At 39.8% G+C, this 19010-nt stretch overlaps 1 protein-coding gene across 10 annotated transcripts in view; it reads right to left on the bottom strand.

The window, feature by feature from the left end:
- Positions 1-19010, bottom strand: part of NPAS3 (neuronal PAS domain protein 3) — an 846848-nt gene that overhangs the window by 56164 nt on the left and 771674 nt on the right. For all 10 annotated transcript variants that reach the window (XM_054689778.1, XM_054689784.1, XM_054689786.1 and 7 more), the window contains one exon: positions 7468-7586. In XM_054689778.1, the coding sequence (XP_054545753.1) occupies positions 7468-7586 (119 nt within the window). The remainder of the gene's footprint in view (positions 1-7467; positions 7587-19010) is intronic.

Here is a 19010-nt window from a genome sequence, read left to right as displayed (position 1 = left end):
GATGTCTGGGTTGATTGAAAGGCAATAAATGCGTAGTCTTATAAAGCCTGAATGGGTTGACAGAAGTTTTGGTCTCTCTGAAATTCATCTATTGATTTGACAAGACAGTTACATTTTGTGCAGCTTGGAATACTGTAGTCATCATTTCAAGACAACATAAAGCTGAAGCAAAGGCTTTAGGAGAAGCACTGATATGTCTGCATACCTGGAACATCTCTGAAAGACTGGGAGAAACATCCAGTGGCATCTAGCCCGTCCACATTTGTCTATTAAGGACTTTAGTATTATCAGAAATCTCTGGAGAAGGAGGACCACTGCACTGCCCCCTACGTGAGTGTGGACACACCTCCAAGGACTCTTCTGGTTCAATTAAAACTTACCACCTACAGTTATCCTCTTGGGCAAAGAAGGAACCTGAACTTCTACCCAACACATTTCACATGTTCTTAGCAAACTTAGACCAATCATGGAGTTGTGCTAGAGGGCAGGATATCAGCAAGTATTGTTGGCATACCAAAAAAAAAAAATATAAGAACCTCAAAATGTTAATATCCAAAAAAAATTCTTGAAAGAGAACTTAATAGAAAGAAAATAGTGATTACCAGAAACCCATATAAATCCATGATAAATGATGCTAAAATGACTGTTTTTTTCATATTCTACAAGAAAGTCTTAACTACTGGCTCAAGGGAGTGCTGGAGATGTGATATAAACGGGTCTTAGTAAGGAACTGGTAAAGATGAACAATATCCTTGCAGGCAAGATGGAGAAATGTCAGTCAGATCGTGGTACCATCATCTGAGTTCATAGCTACTCCGTTGGTCACATCTCAAGGACACTGATGTCAACTAGCAAGGTCTCTAGTGGTATGCTACAGAGCTCAGTATGGTCAACATTTTCCATTGCTGTCTCAAAAAGAGAGCACGTGCAATTCAATTCAACTAACGTTTGCTGAAAGGCAGGCACAGGCAGTGTACTGTTCTGGGTGTGCTGAACGGAGGAAGCAGAAAAAGAAAGTTTCCAATGCCCAGGGTAGCATATTGGTTGAGAAGAAGGCATTGAGGATCTAGATAATTCAATTTTCCATTAATCATTTATGTGACCTTTGACAAGTCAATTCATATTTCTTTGCCTCAGATTTACCTATCTTCAATATTGAGAAAATATAATTACCCAGAGAAATGAAATTTAAAAAAATAATTTATATTGTGCATCATTGTTCACTTTTGTACAATGTTTGCATTCTCCTCTAAGGTGTAGTCCCCATAGAATTCCCACCACCAATTCACCCCGGGCACCATCACCATAGTCCCTTGTGCTCTTCCTGCCCTCGTTTTGATCCCTCTTCTTCCCCCTTCCCTGTAGAATGTCTCATATTTATAGTTGTCTGTTTATTTTTGTTTTGATGTTGTGGTTTTTATTGTTGTTATTTTCCCTGATCCATGAAAGTACTTTATGAAAAAGGAGAGAAGCTGCTTAATTAAACCTGTGTTATCTCACTTGATCCATAGGAAAATTCCTTGGATTCTATACTATTATCAGCTACATTTTTCAGTAGAGAAAAGTGAGGCACAGAGTACTGAAGTAAATCTAAAAATTATTATTTTAGTACTAAAGAGGGCTGAAAGCATCACGGGAGAGGAAAAAAGAAGTGATACTTAAGTGGTGCCATATTGGTTGAGTAAGAGTTTCAATCAGGCATCAACCTGGCAGACAGCATTGCAGGAAAAGAAAACATCACAGTCAAAGCATAGCAGGGGGGTATGTAAACATGCTTCATGAAAAATGGTTGGACTGATATTACTTCTGCATCAATATTAAGAGATATAGGAAAGAGTGATGGAAATGGTGGTAGGAAAGGTAGGTGCTGACCAGATTCTTAGGTATGTCGACACTGAGCATTGGTGTCTTAGGAGCAGAGTAGGTAATGATTGTTGAGGCTTTGGGACAATATTCCAGGGAGCAGATTGCAGGATTGATCAGACAAGTAAAGCTTTGTGAGAGGTAATTTGAGCATTTCTCACATTGGATCCAGAAAAAAAGTATTAAGCTGGAGGAATGGAAATAGAAAGCAGATGGAGTCAACCAATTTGGGCAGCACATTACAGTGGCAGGTGATCAAGAGGGCAGGGTGCATATTTTAGTATTGTGGACTTTATTTCTTTAAAAAAAACCTAAAAACTAAAAATCTAGATGACTGAAGCAGTCAGTAGTAATTCCATTCTAGTTTGCTGTCATTTTGACACCTGTTAATAAACACATTCAATCAAATATATGTTTGCATATGAAAAGCCTTAAACTTTCAAATTTACCTAGCTGAACTTCTGACATTGAGAATCCTAGAGATGCAATTCTGCTGCACACCTAAGTCTACAGAAAGAAAGGGCCAGTGAAAATCAATCCCAACCGCAGATACAAATTTTTAACATCAGTTTCACTTTTTATAAAAATATTTTCTGAGAATTTTTTTCCCCATCTGTATGAGGCATTCAAAATGTAGATCTTAGTTTTGTGCTTTGGCAATCTAGGAGTTGTTGTCTTTTGCTAGCACTACCATACAATTAGGAGGGAAAGGAAAGGGTTATTGTGATATTGGTGAACAATGTTCTGGAAGATGCACTAAGTTGGTTTCTTAATAAGTGCTGAAGACGTCATCCTATTAAATGAGGTTTTGTAACCTGAGATCCCTGGATAAACTTCAGGGTTCAAAATTTCCTGATGCAAAATGAATTTACCTCAGAGAGGGTCTATAGGTTATACCAAATCGTTAAAGGGATCTGTAACACCAAAAATAAAACAAACCCCTGTAAAAATTATAGAAGTGCCTTATTCCAAGGAACAGAGACAGCCCATGAATTTTTAAAAATGAAGAAGGGAAGTTTCTAATTTAAAAGACATCTATGTTTGTGCTTCCAGGAAGCAAAGGATTTTCTTTTGCTAATCAGCAGCTTCTAATTTTTTTGTTTTCATGACTTCATGCTTAGATAGATTCTTAAAGCAGAGGTAAACCAGCAGTCCTAACAAACTAATGAACCTGCAAATTATTTTCTCTATACTTTACAGTTTATGCTTCTTTATATCTTAAGGAGGGTGGAGCGTTTTCAGAAATGATTTAGTTCAATACTTCGCTACCGGCAAATTATACCAAATCATGGGTGTCTGTTTTTGAGAATCTGGAGGTACCCCACATTGTCTTGTAGTCTGCTCATGTCACAGCAGGAACCTTCTAAGTCTGAGGATTTTGCCTCTAGAGTTGAGTCATTCTCAACTTGCTATAAACAGAGAGATTCTTCACTCTGTGTTTCTCCATCCAGGATGCTTGACTGTGCTAGTGGAGTTGGGACATAATGTGTGTGGAGAGATACTCTAGAGGTGACCGAAGTGCTGGAGGGCATTTAAGAGTAGATTAGAAAACTAACAGTTTTATGCCAAAGGAAACTACCCTCCAAAACAGGCGCTAAAGAGGCGACCCAATTACTCTTAACTCTTCTAATTTCCCTGATTACAGATCTCCTTTTACCCCCTGTGCAATACCTAGTAAGTTCCCTCAGACAGAGATCTAATCAAGAAGGCAGAAGACTGACGCACTGCATTTTAAAGGGGAGAGCCGTGTTAGGCTGAGATACGTGGCCAACAATGAGACCTAAACACAAAAGCCTGAGGCATGAAAAGTGGCAGGTCCAGATAATGGGCCACTGCAGCTTTTAAAGTAAACGACAGAAAACCCAATGTCAGTTCATAGCTGGGCAACGTCACTGGAGAGGGCAGCTTTCCTGAGGACTAGAACATGGATGTGGCAGCAATTTAGATGACACTGTCAACCCGAATGAGCAGATACAGACCAGCACTTCCTTGCCTAGAGTTTTTGGGCATGGCGACCAGGTGTTACAGTCCCTGGAAGGGCAGGTAAATCTCTGCACTCCAGAGCTGTGGGCTATCTGAGGCACAAAGGGAAGGTCTTAATCAGGCAAGAGATTTTTCTCTTAAAAACTTGTCACATACTGAGGTTCAATTCACACTGAGGCCTTCTTTGGACTTAATCTGTTATGTGCAAAGCAGAGGGTGTAAAGAGAGCAGACTTGGGGACCTAACTGCCTGGATCCACCCTGCCTGGTTCCTTGGTAGCTACTTCAGAGCCGTGTGAACATGTGCAAAGCACTGCACCTACAAAGCCCTCAGTTTCACCACCTGAAAAATGGGCATAAACTTGGAACAATGCAGAAAAGATGTTTTAAAATAATGTGTGGGTTAAGTAAAATACGTATAAAGTGTTTGGCACAGTGCTTGCCATAGAGTCAGTGTTGAATTAGTGGTGCTTTTGTCACTAAAAAAATGTCAGTGACAACAATGCCAACACTAAAGACAGGGTAGCAGATAAAGTGATGGGAAAAGTCAGAAAGGTTCATGTGCCAAGGCCACAGAAAGAAATGGAAGAAATAGAGCGACCTGTACTGAGCAAGGTCTAACATTGTGAGTCTAGAAGGGATAAGGAAGATGCATGTGAGGATAATAGATTATAGGGAATATGGGAAGTATGGAGTACAGTTTCTTTTATTTGTGTTTATTGTGTGTTGGGGGGGTGATTACCAGTTTTATTTGAATGTTTTATAAGCTGTTAGAGTTACTTACTGGGAATGAACAGATAAATAAGGATGTTATTCAGCTGTGTCATGTCACGGGTTCTCATCGGCTTTTCCACTAACTTTCAGACAAGGTTAATTATGAGGTAAGTTCATTGTGGAGAAGGAGGGGAATAGCTGCATTTGTTGGATGATTCCTCTTGTTGGGGGAACAGCAGATGAGTCGATGATTAGGTTAGCAGTTCCGGGAGGGGAGGAAGGCCTGGATGGAGATTTTCATGGTATCTTGAGATAGCCATGATGGCCCATGGTCACTTTAACATCACATGATGTGATGGAAATGGGAACAGCACCTACATCTTTTCCAATTCTGGATATTCAAGGTTATACTTTTTGAGATTTTCTCAAAGGCTCTGTCTTAATGCAAGGTGTCTTTAATCTTAACTGCAAGAAATTCCAGACATACTTTTATTCTCTGTGTTTGCATGGCGGTCCCATAGTGTTCATCACTTTTAGGTAACATGTCTCCTGCTCAGAGAGAGCTTCTGAGACCCTCCCATTTAAAGGGGCCCAACCAAGCAGCTCACTCCCATTACCTTGCTCTGCTTGTTGCATACTAGTGCAGCCTAGTGGTGAAGTGCATGGGGTGTGCAATCAGGCTCCCAGAGTTCAAATCCATCTCTGTCCCTCAACATGTAATGTTGAGCTTGCTTATGAAAGCTTTCTAGCCTCAGTTTCTTCTTCTGTAAATGGAAATAATAAAAATCCTTTCCCTCGGACTGTCATGAGGCCTCATACACAAAGTATACCATGTCCAGCGTATTATAGTGTACATAAGGATTAGCTATTGGTATGTTACCATTATTACTTTCTGGAGTCATCTTCCTTGTTTATTTACTTGTTACTGTCTGTTAGGCCTATTAGAATCTAAGCACCATGAAGGCAGGAACTTTTAATTGTTCCATGCTGGGTTTCCAGGACCTAGAATAGCCTCCAGAATAGGAGCTCAGTAAATATGTGTTGAACGAATGCATGTCCTGTCAATATTGACATTAGCTTGACAAACTCACGTCACCTAACAAAACAGCAAACAGAATCCCAGCCACATGCTCTCATGCTTGGACTGGAACTCAAATGATTTCTCCATACTATTTTTGAACCCAAATGTTCCACATTTTTGCAGATCCAAATTTTTACTTGCCAATCTTTACTTTGTTGAACAAAAGTAATTTTTCCCTCCAAAATTAAATGTTATTATGTTGTATTAAATAGTGTTTTTTCAAAATGCACTTCACCTCTTCCACCCTCCTGGGATTCCTCCAACCCCTTCTCTCTGACCCTGACAACCTTGGAAAGCAGAGAATACAAACTCTGCAGATACACAGAAAATAGCTGAAAGGAGACCCTATCATTCCTTAAAAGCTAGAAATGCAGAGAAGATGTATCAGTTCAGTAAAATGAATCACTACATCTGTAGTCTGCACCTAGAATTCCAAACTTGTGAATGCTACACAGGGAACAACAAATAAATACTCTAATTTTAATGAGGCAGGAAAATACAAAATGGTTCTACAGATAGTTTATATATCTCCAACATTTTCCTTTGTAACAGTTCCACTGTAGGTGGATCTGCCCAGGTGCCTCTCCTGTTAAAGGTCAAGGATGCTCCGCATGTGCCTTTCAGACTGCAGGACAGCTCAGCTAAAGGTCGTTCTTGGAAGGGCCTGTTTCCTACCTTTTTTTTTTTTTCCTGAAGAATTGATGTCAAAGAAAGTGCCTGGCTTCAACTTTTATGCAGCTGCTGGTCTCCTGATGACTTATATGAGGTTTGAAGGCCTGATGATAATGACTGTTGCATGCCTTACAATGACGGTCACCCTAAAGAACTGGGCTACCAGAGGCTCTAAATTCTAAAATTGGTTAAGAGTTAGGTTGCCAGAACATTTCATAAATTTCAGAGGTCTTAATTTATATGCTATAGTAACTGAAGGATTGGAATCTCCTGAGATTAGAAGACTTTTATATCCTTAACTGTAGTATTTTTAAAATTTTTATTTTCTTACAACATTGTTCCATTTTTGTACAGTGATTGGTTTTTTCCCCCTAAATGTATAGGGGGAAAATTGCAGTTCCTAGCAAGAACTTTCAAGGCCTTTTAACTTCTTGGAGCTCCCTAAATGAGATCTAAGAGTAAGTCATGTTAGCACATCTTGAGGCTAGGTAACTGCATATAGAAGAGACTTGTCAAAAACAAGGGCCCCATATCCTTAACTTTAAAGTGATAATAATGTAGATTATGATTCTACACTTGGTCTTTGTTGTTGTGGGAACAACATTTACTCTGTATGTTGAGTAGTCTAGGCATGCTAATGTATGACTGAATGGTCAATAACTCATTTTCAAGTTAAGAAATGGATTTCTGATATCCAACTTTTTTTTCTTATATACATATATGAGTTTTGGTGGCCAAGATGTTATTAAAATGGATAGTCTTTCTCTAGAGAGAAACAGGAAATTTGAAGGAGGAATGGGGGAAGTGGAATTCTTATAGGAGCAGTTCTAGAATGCTCATCTCAAGGACTGACATGAATTCAGCTCACCTTCATCAAAATGAATTTTAAGCAAATGCTAAAACACTTGGTGTATTACTAACAAGAGTGTTAACATCAGATGCTACACTGAGGCATTCAGTGAATCAGCAATGTCTGAGCATGAGAACAAGAGGCAGAAGGAAGCTCCTACCTAAAGACATAAAGAGAACCCCTGGGCTGCTCAGCATCACATGTTCATGATGTGGACCCAAAGCAGCTGGAAAAGTCAATGCAAATAACCTGGAATTGACCTGAGACAGAATTATTTCCTTCCAGCCTTCCAGTGCCCAACTTACCTTATATCCTGATGACTTGATGTGCACACCGCGTTTGGTCAGTGTAGATTTCATTCGGATGAAAAAGGATCGTTCAAGGGTGTTGTCAGTGGTTAGCAGACTGGGGCTGGTCGACTCCACTGAAGAAGACAAAAATACATACACACATGATTTAGATCTCTACACAGCTCCTCATAGTTACTGCTCAGGTGCAATCCTTGAGTTCACTAAAAATAAATGACTGAAGGGTGCGAAGAGCGTAGTAATCAATTTACATCATTTAGAAAATCTTTACTTTGCAGAAAATAAAAAAGAAAAATTAATGCATCCAAAGTATGCATTGCAGTTCCTAGCAAGAACTTTTAAGGCCTTTTAACTTCTTGGAGCTCCCTAAATGAGGTCTAAGAGTAAGTCATGTTAGCACATCTTGAGGCTAGGTAACTGCATATAGAAGAGACTTGTCAAAAACAAGGGCCCCATCGACTTATTTTATTAACCAAAATACTGGCAAAGACATTTCTGATGAAGGGCAAGGATGATTTTTTTCTTTGCTGTTTCTGTGAATCCCTGGTACCATTTGCCTAATGGGGGGTTCTGAGGACCACAAGCCACCTTGTCAGTGTCCTTGCCCTCCTGAGTTGGTTTCCTTCATTGTGGGGAATAAGTAGCATGGAATCCTCAGCTGATCAAGGGCTGAGAATGGGATGTACAGATAAGGTGAAAAAAAAAAAAAAACAACCACCCTCTGTCAACTTCCCATGCCCATCATTATCGACAACTTGACCTTATCCCCCATCCAAATGGGAAAGTGTGCCTGTTTTTACTTCTCCACTTCTGGTATGAGAACATAATAGTCTTCTCTCTTAAACAAGGTAGTTTTTCCTTTTATATGGTTTCATTTGTATTTTTTTTAAAGATTTATTTATTTATACAAGAGCTGGGATACAGGCCAGAGGTGTGGGAGATTAGAAGACTTTTAGAAGGATTCACCAGAGAAATAGCGGGGAGCAGAACAGGCAGACGGACCAAAAGCACTGCTGAGGGGAGCAGCGGGCAAGGCAGGAGAGGTCTGCTGCACCATGTGGGTATCTCTCTGGCCAGCCAGGAATTGAACCTGTGCTGTAGAGGCTGCGGACAGCTTCACGGCGCATAGCTCAACCTGCAGTAAAGTATGTTTCTATTTATGAAACTAAAATGGTGATTTGCAGTTGTGCTAATCTGAAAACACCTTTATGCAAACAGGATAGGAAACAAGGTATATCTCTTTTTTAAAAACAAGTCTCTAACATATTTAAAAAATTTAAGTACATTCAGGAAAGGAATTAACTGGGGTTTTTCAACCTGATGAACACTCTCATTTTACTCTTCTATATTACTTGAAAGTTTTCCTTATAATAAAGACGAAAAATTGTCCATACCAGGTAGATTTTCTTTTGAGCAGCCTTATACTAAGACAAATTTTCTCTGTAGCAGGGGTAAAGAAACATGCATAGTAAAAAGATTTAAGAATTAACCATATGTGAAATAGTTCAAAATAAAGAGAAATAGGCCAAAAAATTTGTAAATTATACAGGGTATTCCATACATTTCTAAGGGAAAGAAATCTTTCTCTTTTTAAATCAAACTTGATGCTTAGATAAAAGCATAAGAGCTACTATAGAAACCTTGCTATTTGTGGTCTGGGGCTTCTCTTGTATTCATACTTCTCTTAATAAGACTTTATTTTCCTATATTTATGGCATGTCTATTTTGGGGTGATGGAACCACTGACAAATGTCCCTTTCTTAATGTGTCTCTCTTAAGATTTTCTTTCTTTTTTTTTTTTTTTATTTTAGAGAGCATGGATCTGGTGTCATTTTAAATGTACAGCTTTTTATCACTCGAGGGAAAAGCAGAGCCATGTTATATTTAGTACTTTCATTTCTTCTGATTAAATATGAATTACTATGAAATTTTTCTCATCATCTAACACGCCATAATACGCCAACAGCTTTTTAATACACTATATAAGCACAAACTTCTGCTCTAAGAGTTTAATTTGCCCCTCTAATCCAATCACATCAACCTTATTTCTCTTATCAGAGATTCCCATTTTGAATTAAATGAGCTCATTAGTTTTAATCAAAAGCAGAGAGATCAAAACTTAAACGTAAATGCTTTAGATCAGAACTGTCAGTCAGCCGTGCAGTTCTATTTTACTAAAACACAAGATCAGAGACCCTTAGAACCAATTTTTTCTCGAAAGGGATGCCGAGAGCTTGAAGATGCTATATCCTTTTTTTTTTTTCCCCCTTCCAAGGACAGATTATACATTTAAGGTTAGACTTAATTTATAGCAGTTTTTCATCCTGGTGGAAATGGAAAAGTATGCCAATCTACTGTTGTCCCTTTCACATTTATTGGCACTGGTCCACAGAGACTTAAAGGAACGTGAAGCCATCAGAATCCATACCACAAACTCAGCCTTAAAAATTCAGCTCCGTTCAGCAAGATCGTGTTTGCAATAGCTGAGGAAAAATGAAACTTCCCAGAGAAGTGGAATATGTTTTAGGGCTAGGGCCCCGGCTGCCCCCACCCAGTAAGGAAGGCGCCAACTAACTGTAGAAGGGTAATTCAGGGATCATTAGAGATCATGATTGTTTGCAGCGTTAGGAACTACAGAGTAAAACACTCGGGGTGCACATGAGAGACCACAGCCCGGGTGCTTCCCACTGGGTGACAAAATGCTAGATGCAAGCTTTGCAGGAGCTGTGGAAGCTGAACCCTGCATCCACCCTGACTGAGGTGGCCAGCACATCACCCCCCAGTGAGCTCCGTAAGACAGTAATTGTGTAAACATGCAGGGGCAGCATTAATTAAACCCCGGACAACTGGTGTGAGAGGAATGCTAGGGTCAGGTTTTGCCCCATTGAAGCTGAGATTTAGAATCTACAAGTTTTATTTCAAGGGCACAGGGGTCTGAGGGGCTGAAGGTGGTGGTGGTGGTGGTGGGTGGCGGGGTGCGGGGGGTGGGTGGATTTGAGAAGAGGCAGCTGAGAAAAGAGTTTGATTTCTGATGAGGATTTCTGCTTAGAGCCATCTGACTTGCGAGTTCTGAGGAGAGGGGTAAAGTAATAGGCCGCTCCGTCTCCACACTCACCATGGCTGGGCCATGTTTCCTCAAGGGCCAGCAAATACACTCTGGTTCTCCCAGCTCTGACAATGGTGTCTCTCAAGTAAAAAGACATTATCTGCATGTGACAGACGAGAGCAGCGCTTTAGAAGGGAAGCTTTCTAAATGTCTCAGGTGAGAAGCATGATTTTGATGAGGGTGCTACTGGGAGAGCCGCCAAGGCAGCCTGGCCTCGGTGATGTGCGGCATTGAGCGGAGAAGGGGGTGTGTGGGTGTGTGTGAAGACAGGACTGAGTATGAGGAAAATATCCTTAGGAATGGTTCTGTATAAAGACTGTGGAACCAGTGTTTAAAGTCCCTTTAGATAGCAAATGGCTTTCTGTGAACTTTCTGGGCCAGGCATGATGATGGCTGCATGTTTTCCTGAGAAATTTGGGATTCAGAGAGTCTATCTGCTATTTGCTGCACAGGAGAAATTTATGGGTAAAGATGGAGTAAGTGGTCTAAGACCAGATGTGGCCAGTTTTGACCTATGAATTATAAACAAGGAGCTAAAAACAAAGACAAAAGCAAAGCCTACCCAACTGAAAGTTAGAGAAATAAACTTTTGCAGAATCTCAGGGGCCTCCATTTTTTAGTAAAGTTAAATTACCTCAGTTTTTGAAATGTCATTTTTTGCATATTTTATGAAATTACAGAACAATTTACAGCAAAAGTAGTAATAATTTTTATGTTGGCAAATACCACAATAATGTGAAATCCTATCTGTGTTATTCTACATCTGTTTACGATTCCCTAACTGGTATTGGAGTTGCTGCTTCTGTATGAGGTAGGGGCAGGAGGTGGTAGGGGACAAGGAGGTGGCAGAAAACCATCTATTTCCCACTGTACAAACCCAAGGCCAGATGCATCCTGAACACTTCCAGTATTTTCTCCAGGGTCCTTAAAAGTGCATGAGGCCAAAACATAAAGAGGGGCTTTCTTAGTACACTCTAAATGGCTTCAGTGCAATTCTAGTATCATAACCCTTCAAATGCCACTGAATTCTGATGTATGAGTTGGGGGGGTGAAGAGGGGGGAAGAAAAATTAAGGTTGAGAAAACGTTACTCCTTACTAGTAAACAGGTATTTTCTTTTTTAAAGGAAAAGAGGAACTGGGATAATTTGTGGAGATGTGACATTATACTTCTTCCACTTAGTTGACTCGATGAACTGTTCCTTTTTTCAGAGGTCCTGTGCATCTGAAACAAATGCAAATGTCCAAAGTGCAAATATTCAAAATGACTTGCACAAGACAAGTAGAGGAGCAAGGAGGAGATGTTGGTTCATTTTGCAATTATCTCGGTAAAGCCAAATTGTAACAGCATTGCATATGCTGTCAGTTTTGTTAGATACAGATCTATTTTTAGAACTTAAGAATGAGTATTGTCTATGAGAAATTTGACAAGCTGTTTCCTTTCTTAGAAAGGTGTTCTTGCACTCTCACAGCCATTTTGGTCAATGAAATGTGAGCAAAAGTCATGTATGTCATTTCCAGGTAGAATCTTCAAGAAAAGTCAATCACAATGTATTATATTTTCTCTTTTGCTCAGCCATGGTGACTAACCAACATTTCAGATGGTAGCTGCTCCATCAGCCTGGGTCTTGGAATAGAGACAGTGTGCAGTAGAACCCCCGACCAAATGTTCAGAAACAAATCTTTCTTGTAATTGGGGTATAGTATTACTGCAGCAAACAGCTATACTGACTGCTCTCTATTATTACATAAAAAGAGCCAGTGTGTTGTCTAAGTCTCCCAGAGAGTCAGTGGCAGAGCATATGCCAAGTTTGACTCCAAAAGTCATTATGTTTCCAATATACTGTTTTTATAGTCATCTTAGCCTCATTTTATCTCTTTTGCGAGGTGTCTGAGGACAACAGGACTGAGACTGGTCTAACTGTGATCCCTTATAGCAACTAGAATGCTTTCTTGAGCCCAGAGCAAAGATTGTGTGTGCATGTGTGTGTATATATATAATTTGTTATGTATCTACATATATGTGTATATATAGTATACTCATTAAACATTGACTTTAATAAGATCTTCCCAACTTAGCTTTACAATAGGAAGTCAAAACTGGTAAAAAAAAAAACAAACAATTTTTTTCCTCAAAGTAATTGACCCAATAGATTTATGTTTATTCGACATGACAACTGTGGTAGTTTGAAATGCCACAATTCTCCAATATTCCTCTTTCTGAAAGGTGGAACCTACTTCTTCCCTAGAGTGTGGGCTAGTCTTGGTTACTTACGCTAATAAGTAACAAATGATGAATTTGGTAGGATATGACTGGATTATTAGGCAGAGTGGCTTCCTTGTTGCTCTCTGTCATTCTGTCATTCACTCGGATAGAAGTCAGCTGCCATACTGTGAGGACACTCAAGCATTTCTATGGGGAAGTCGGTGTAGCAAGGAATTGAGGTCTTTGGCCAATAGTTGGTGAGGAATTGAGGTTTCCTAATAAGCTACACCGTGAGCTTAGAGGTTACCCCTCCCCTTTTCCGTGTCCTGAGTCTATGTTCTGACTGACATCTCCATCTCAACTTCATGAGAGATCCTGAGCCAGAATTACTCAGACGAACTGCTCTAGGATCTTCACCTGCAGAAACTATGTGAGATAGCTTTCCTTTTTTAAAGCTGTCAATGTTTGGAGTATATTGTTATATAAAGATAGATAACTATTATAAAAACCATGTAGGCCATTCTACCCTAAGCATGCCTGATTTCATCCGAACTCAGAAGCTGAGTAGGGTTGGGCCTGTTAGTACTTGGACGGGAGCTGTTTTTTAAAAACAGCTATTTTGATTTGTGACAATTATGTGGCTGGGTGAGACTCACATGAGTGAGGAGTGTATCACCCAGTCTGTCAATACCTGGTGAATTCATATGTTCAGGGAAACTATCTTCAATCATGAATTTTGTAAGTAGGGTCTATGTTTTCAAAAGTAAATGCTCAATTGATTTTTTAAAATGTGCAGTTTGCAAAAGGTGCTATCAACAATGTCATCTACAACTGAAATCTGGAAAGACCTTGCTTATCATTTGCTATATCTTGCTTATCATTTGCTATATCTATTCCCTGCTCTTCTCTAGCCTCCTCATCCTCCCAAAGTACCTAGGGTTGTGTTTTCTATAGCAGGCACTCATTTTGCATGCTGTGCAAATTAATATTCATATAATTTCTTTTAAAAATGTTTTACTTCTCCTCTGCCACTTTCTCACACCAAACAACTCGTCTTAAGAGGTCTTCTTTCCTTTTAAGACAAGGGAATCATTTTGTCCTTTCCTTGTATTCCTCTCTAAGGAAGCATTTTCTGCAAAGTGTTATGTTGAGAGTCATAGACCAGTGGATGTGGCACTTAAAGCAGGACTGGCCTGATTGCCCCTAGAATCAGGGAAATTTGTTCTCTGTCCTTTGAGAGTTGATTTTCATCCCTCTACCCTGTCCTTTACCATGCTTTAAGCCAACACTATGGGAGGAGATGGCCCTTAGTACATAAGACCAAGACCCTTGGCCACCGGTGACAAGGCAGTGCCCACCCTTCCCTGTGGATACAAGTTGTACCACAATTTGTTTTCACGCAAATGCAGTCCCATTAAGCTCCAGCTCAGCAATCAGTCTCTATCAGCTTCAGTGCTTGCTCTGGAGTAAGATGAAAAAACCAAATTTATTTAAGTCTCATTAGGGCTGATTCCCGCTCCCACTCAGTTGTGAGTCTTCAGCTTTGTTTAGAAACTTGTGAATCATTAACTGAAACTCTAGAGCATAGCTGTGAAAATAATTGTGGTTCAATAATGATGTCATAAACTTCTTTCAAAGTAACATTAAAAATAATCCTCCAAAATAAAAAAGAGGAAAAATACAATAATCTGCCAACTCCTGCCACCTGTCAGCACTGACTCTCCAGCAATCTGAGCCTGCCACCGAGGAGAATCACAATGCACGAGGTTGCCTTTCAGGTTTCCTGCGCCTGGCAGGGGTTGCTACTTGGTGAGGCTGTCCCCTGAGGGAGAGGAGAGTGTTCAGCTGCCGCCTGCTGCTCCGCAGTTGGTGTTTGGATGATACCACTCTGGGGAAATACACACAGTGTCAGAGTCAAGCTGCTACCAGTGGGTGTTTCTATACACAACTACTAAGCAACAGGAAGGTTCAAGGCAAAAAACTGGTTATTGCAAAGAGAGCTTTTGAGAACAGGACATGCCTTCCCATGTCTGCAGCCGGCTGTGCACCCCAATGAACATGCCCCGTGATTACTGCAAGTGTTTTAAATCTTTTTTGGAGACTCCTGTAAATGTTGCCACTTGAGGGATCTTTTCTGGGGGAAATATATAGTATGTCCTCCAGGGATGCTGCTAGGATTCCATTTCCAATATTGTGTATGGGATCGAGTGTGGCAATGCTTTTATCACTACTATAAAGTGGTTATGAGCCAATTCCTCCGTATAAAACATACTGAATAACATTGAGGCTCTCCTCCCGCCCTTTTCTGTTTCCTTCTATTCTTTCTTTTCCTTTCCTTTCTTTTTCTTTCTTTTTTTTAAGGACAAACATGTCAGACAAAGGGTATCAGAACTTAGTCTTTGTAGTACAAAACAAAATAACAATACATAAACACCTTTGTGAAGGCAGCTCGAAACCCCATGTTTTCTATTAAAAAGTCATGTTCAATCTTCACTGTTGATAGAACCGAATAGCTAACACGGAGAACATTGTATATCAGAAAGGTCAATAGTTATTATGAGCTACAAATATATTTTTTTCCATCCTTCAGGCTGTTTAGCGCGTATCACAGCATGAACAGCTGTCTTCTTTAATGCTTTTAAAATTAGAATCCCAAAGAGGAAGAAAAAATTATGGTTGCAATGATTGCTCTTTGCTTTTGTAAGTTTACTTTAATATACTATTTTATATACATGAATCTTTCGTGCAGCCTATCCGTGGAGCAGTAACTGGTGGTGGGTGTTGAGGTGAACTGCCATGTTTATTTTCTTAGCATTCTGGCCAAATCTCCACCTCAGGTGCAGATGTTGTCAGCATACTGTATTTTAAGGTGGAGGTATACAGAGGACTCTGGTTACACTTGCGAACACACACATATGCATTCTGCCTTTTCATTGCTTTAAAGCTCTCTGACTAACTACAACAATACCATGTGATGAGAAGCAGTTATGCAGCACTGGATGAAAAATGAGGCAGTGATTCAAACCATTGATACGCAAAGTCAAACACTATGTAGGCGTGTGGACTGAGAGCAGACTTTTTCAGTTTTTAACACTGATCTTCTGTCTGTCCCTGGAACTTTTTTTTTTTTAAGATTTATTTATTAATGCATGCAAGACCTGGGGTATAAGCCAGAGGTGTGTGTGTTGGAGTGGGAGGTTTGAGAGGATTCACCAGAGAGAGTGGGGAACAGAACAGGAGGATCTACTGAAATACACTGCTGAGGGGAGCAGCAGGTGAGACAGGGGAGGTCTGCTGCACCATGTGGTTGCTCCCTGGCCAGCAGGGGATTGAACTTGTAATGCAGTGGCTGGTGACAGCTTGATATCACTGTTTTTAACCCCTGTGCCTCCAGGGAGGCCCCCCCTGGAACTTCTTGCCTTTAGGTAGCACATGACATGTGCATTTTAAACTGCACCCATCAAATGTTATTATGGCTCACTTACTCTTTATTTAAATTAAATACTTATTGATGAGCTATAGCGAGCTGAGAACATTATAACAGTGCTGGCATTTGGGAGGAGGATCAAAAATATCTATAATAATTTTAGGTAATGATTAATACTATAAAGAACAATGTAGAATAACGGGTTGGAGAGCGATGAGGGCTGAATTTTGGTGGGGTGGTCATGGGGTCCTCTCTGAGATGGCATTTGAGAGGAGGCTTGAGTAGAGTGGCCAGCTGGGCAGGGACAACACATGCCTGTGCTCACGATTTGCACCCTCACCGTATGACTTCAGTTTGGTAAAGGGTTTTACAGAAAACTGTCCCCTGAATAGATGTGCACTAGTGACAAAGAAATACTGCTCATGTTACCCTTCACACTTTTGTCCAAAATTGAAATAAATTATTTGTCTTCAGTGTGTCACTTGACATGTGGGAAACTAAGGGAGGTGTTAATGCTCAGAATTGTCCAGTGTCTTCCAGATGTGCCCACTCGTGCTGCCAGGTCTTTGGAGACTCCAGAGACAGTAGTTTAAGTAGAAAAGTGTGATAAAGGTTAAGAAAGTAACTGGTAGACTTCTGTTTGGTGAATTTTGGTGATAAAGATAGGGACCTGGGTATGTTCACAGAAGGAAAAAGCTCAAAGCCATCTACCTTGAAAATGCTCATTGAGGAATTTAATTCCTAAGGGCTATTTAAGCAGAAATAGAGAGTGAAATGAGGGCAAGAAGAAGAAGTATGTGAGAGAGGAGTGGAGGAGAAAGAGACGAGAAGGGTGTTGAACAACTTACCTCGCAAGAGTAAAGGCTGTTTGCTTAAATAAAGTAGTCAAGAGAATTTTGAGAATGAAAAAAAGCTATTAAAAAAAGCAACTGGTGTTGATAGAATAAATAAGATTGTACAGTGGCTAAAATTTGCATTATTTGAATTTAGCAGCATTAACTTTCTAGGGCACCCTATTAATAAAGACTTTGTGGTTTTTCTAGGCAACGCTTAGGACAGTGAGGTATTCCCAGGTGTGGGCCCTTCCTCTCCACAATGGAAGGAAGGAGAGACAATAGGGTAGGGTGAGGGATTCTGCAGGGCTAAGAGACAAGCAAAAACAGTAAGTCAGTCAGTGACAGACAGTTACCACTGGCCTCACTCATTTATGGACTATAAAGAAAACAAATGATGCGCAGCAAAAATAATTCTTAGCCTCTGAACAATATACTGGCTACAGTGGGGAGAGAGGTGAGTAGGCCACTGGCAGTACAGTTTTGGTGGAGGGTGAGTGAGGCACGTACACATATGGTGGTGTGAAATTGTACTGCTAAAACAACACAGTATGCAAACCACTGACAAAGTAATAAAATTTGAGAAATAAAGGGTGGGGTGATGAGTAGCTCCACTGACCACAACCAACCAAAAAATTGACAAGTAAATGAATCTGACAGAGTGGTGAGCTAGGGAAGAGGAAAGAAGAGCGGGCAGGGGCTGGGGCCATGGAGAGGCAGCCAATTAGGGGGACTATGTTTAGAGAGTGATTTGGGGGAATGTTGCTTACTGCTTTTATGGAAGTTTTTTTAATGATTATAGCTATAATTATATGTGTGTATATAAATATGTGTATATATTTTTATGTTCATTGAAAATTTGGAATAAGAAAATAGCAAGTATCCCCAGTAACCTTATCATGCAGATAATTACTAGTAGCACTAATATGCTTTGTGATCATATTTACTATTAACTTATATTAATAGTGATCTATTTACTATCGTGATCGTATTTACTATTTATGTATTTCATTAATATTTGATGGCGTTCATATTAATTTTCATCATAATTTTTATTTGATAAAAATACTAAATTAGCAGAATATACAAAAAAGACACTTTACTGGAGAAGGGGGTGTCTCCCTGGCAAACAATATGTAAAAACATGTTTAATTTCCATTTTTATTTCAAATGAAATTAAATAATGTTTTAATACATATTTATTGCTCTTTTGAATGTTTCTAAATCAATCATATATTTATGTCTTCTATTTTCCAATTGGGTTTTCAGTGTCTTTCTTACTCAATTGAATGAGAAACTAGATAATTTTAAGGTTACTATCTTTGACATATATTTTTACAAATACTTCCCCAATTGTTTCTTTTACTTCTGCTCATGATGTACAATGACACAGCACACATTTTAAAATTTTAGGTAAAGAAATCTATAGATTTTTCCCTTTAGTAACTTCTTTCACTGCTCTTATAGCTTAGAAAGTTTTTTTTTTTTTTTTAAACAGATGTTTGGGATCTTATAAAAGAAGCAGTTAAAGGTCAAGATACGAAGACGCCTAAGGTAGGTAAAGACATGAGTTTGTGCGTTTGGCCAGGGAAGTGTGTGTGGAATGGTCACCCAGCTTGGACACCCTCACCTGGCATCATTGCCCCTGGAGGAGACTGTTGCCCATGGAGACTGCAGAGTATGAGCTGATGCCATGGAAGGAAGCAGGTGAGTGGTGAGTGATGTCGGTGATGACAATAGTAACAGGAAAAGAATGCTGTTTTGTTTAAAGAGGCAGTTTGTAAAAGATGATGTTGGGCAGCGATGGTGTGGACATGGCAGTAGGTAAAGTGGATAAATACCACTCCTCTCTGAGGGTGGGAGAATGGGCGCACAGGAATCATGGCCTCTACTTGGGGGTTTCCAGAGTTCTGTGGCCTTGAAGGAGAAAGGTTTCAATAAGGGTGTAGAGGCAGAAGAGGAGCTTGTGG

This window comes from Talpa occidentalis, unplaced genomic scaffold (genome assembly GCF_014898055.3).
Source record: "Talpa occidentalis isolate TD23 unplaced genomic scaffold, MPIMG_talOcc4v2.1 talOcc4.11, whole genome shotgun sequence".
Lineage (NCBI taxonomy): Eukaryota > Metazoa > Chordata > Mammalia > Eulipotyphla > Talpidae > Talpa > Talpa occidentalis.
The sequence above is the reverse complement of the archived record's forward strand: the minus strand, read 5'-3'. Positions and strand labels throughout refer to the sequence as shown.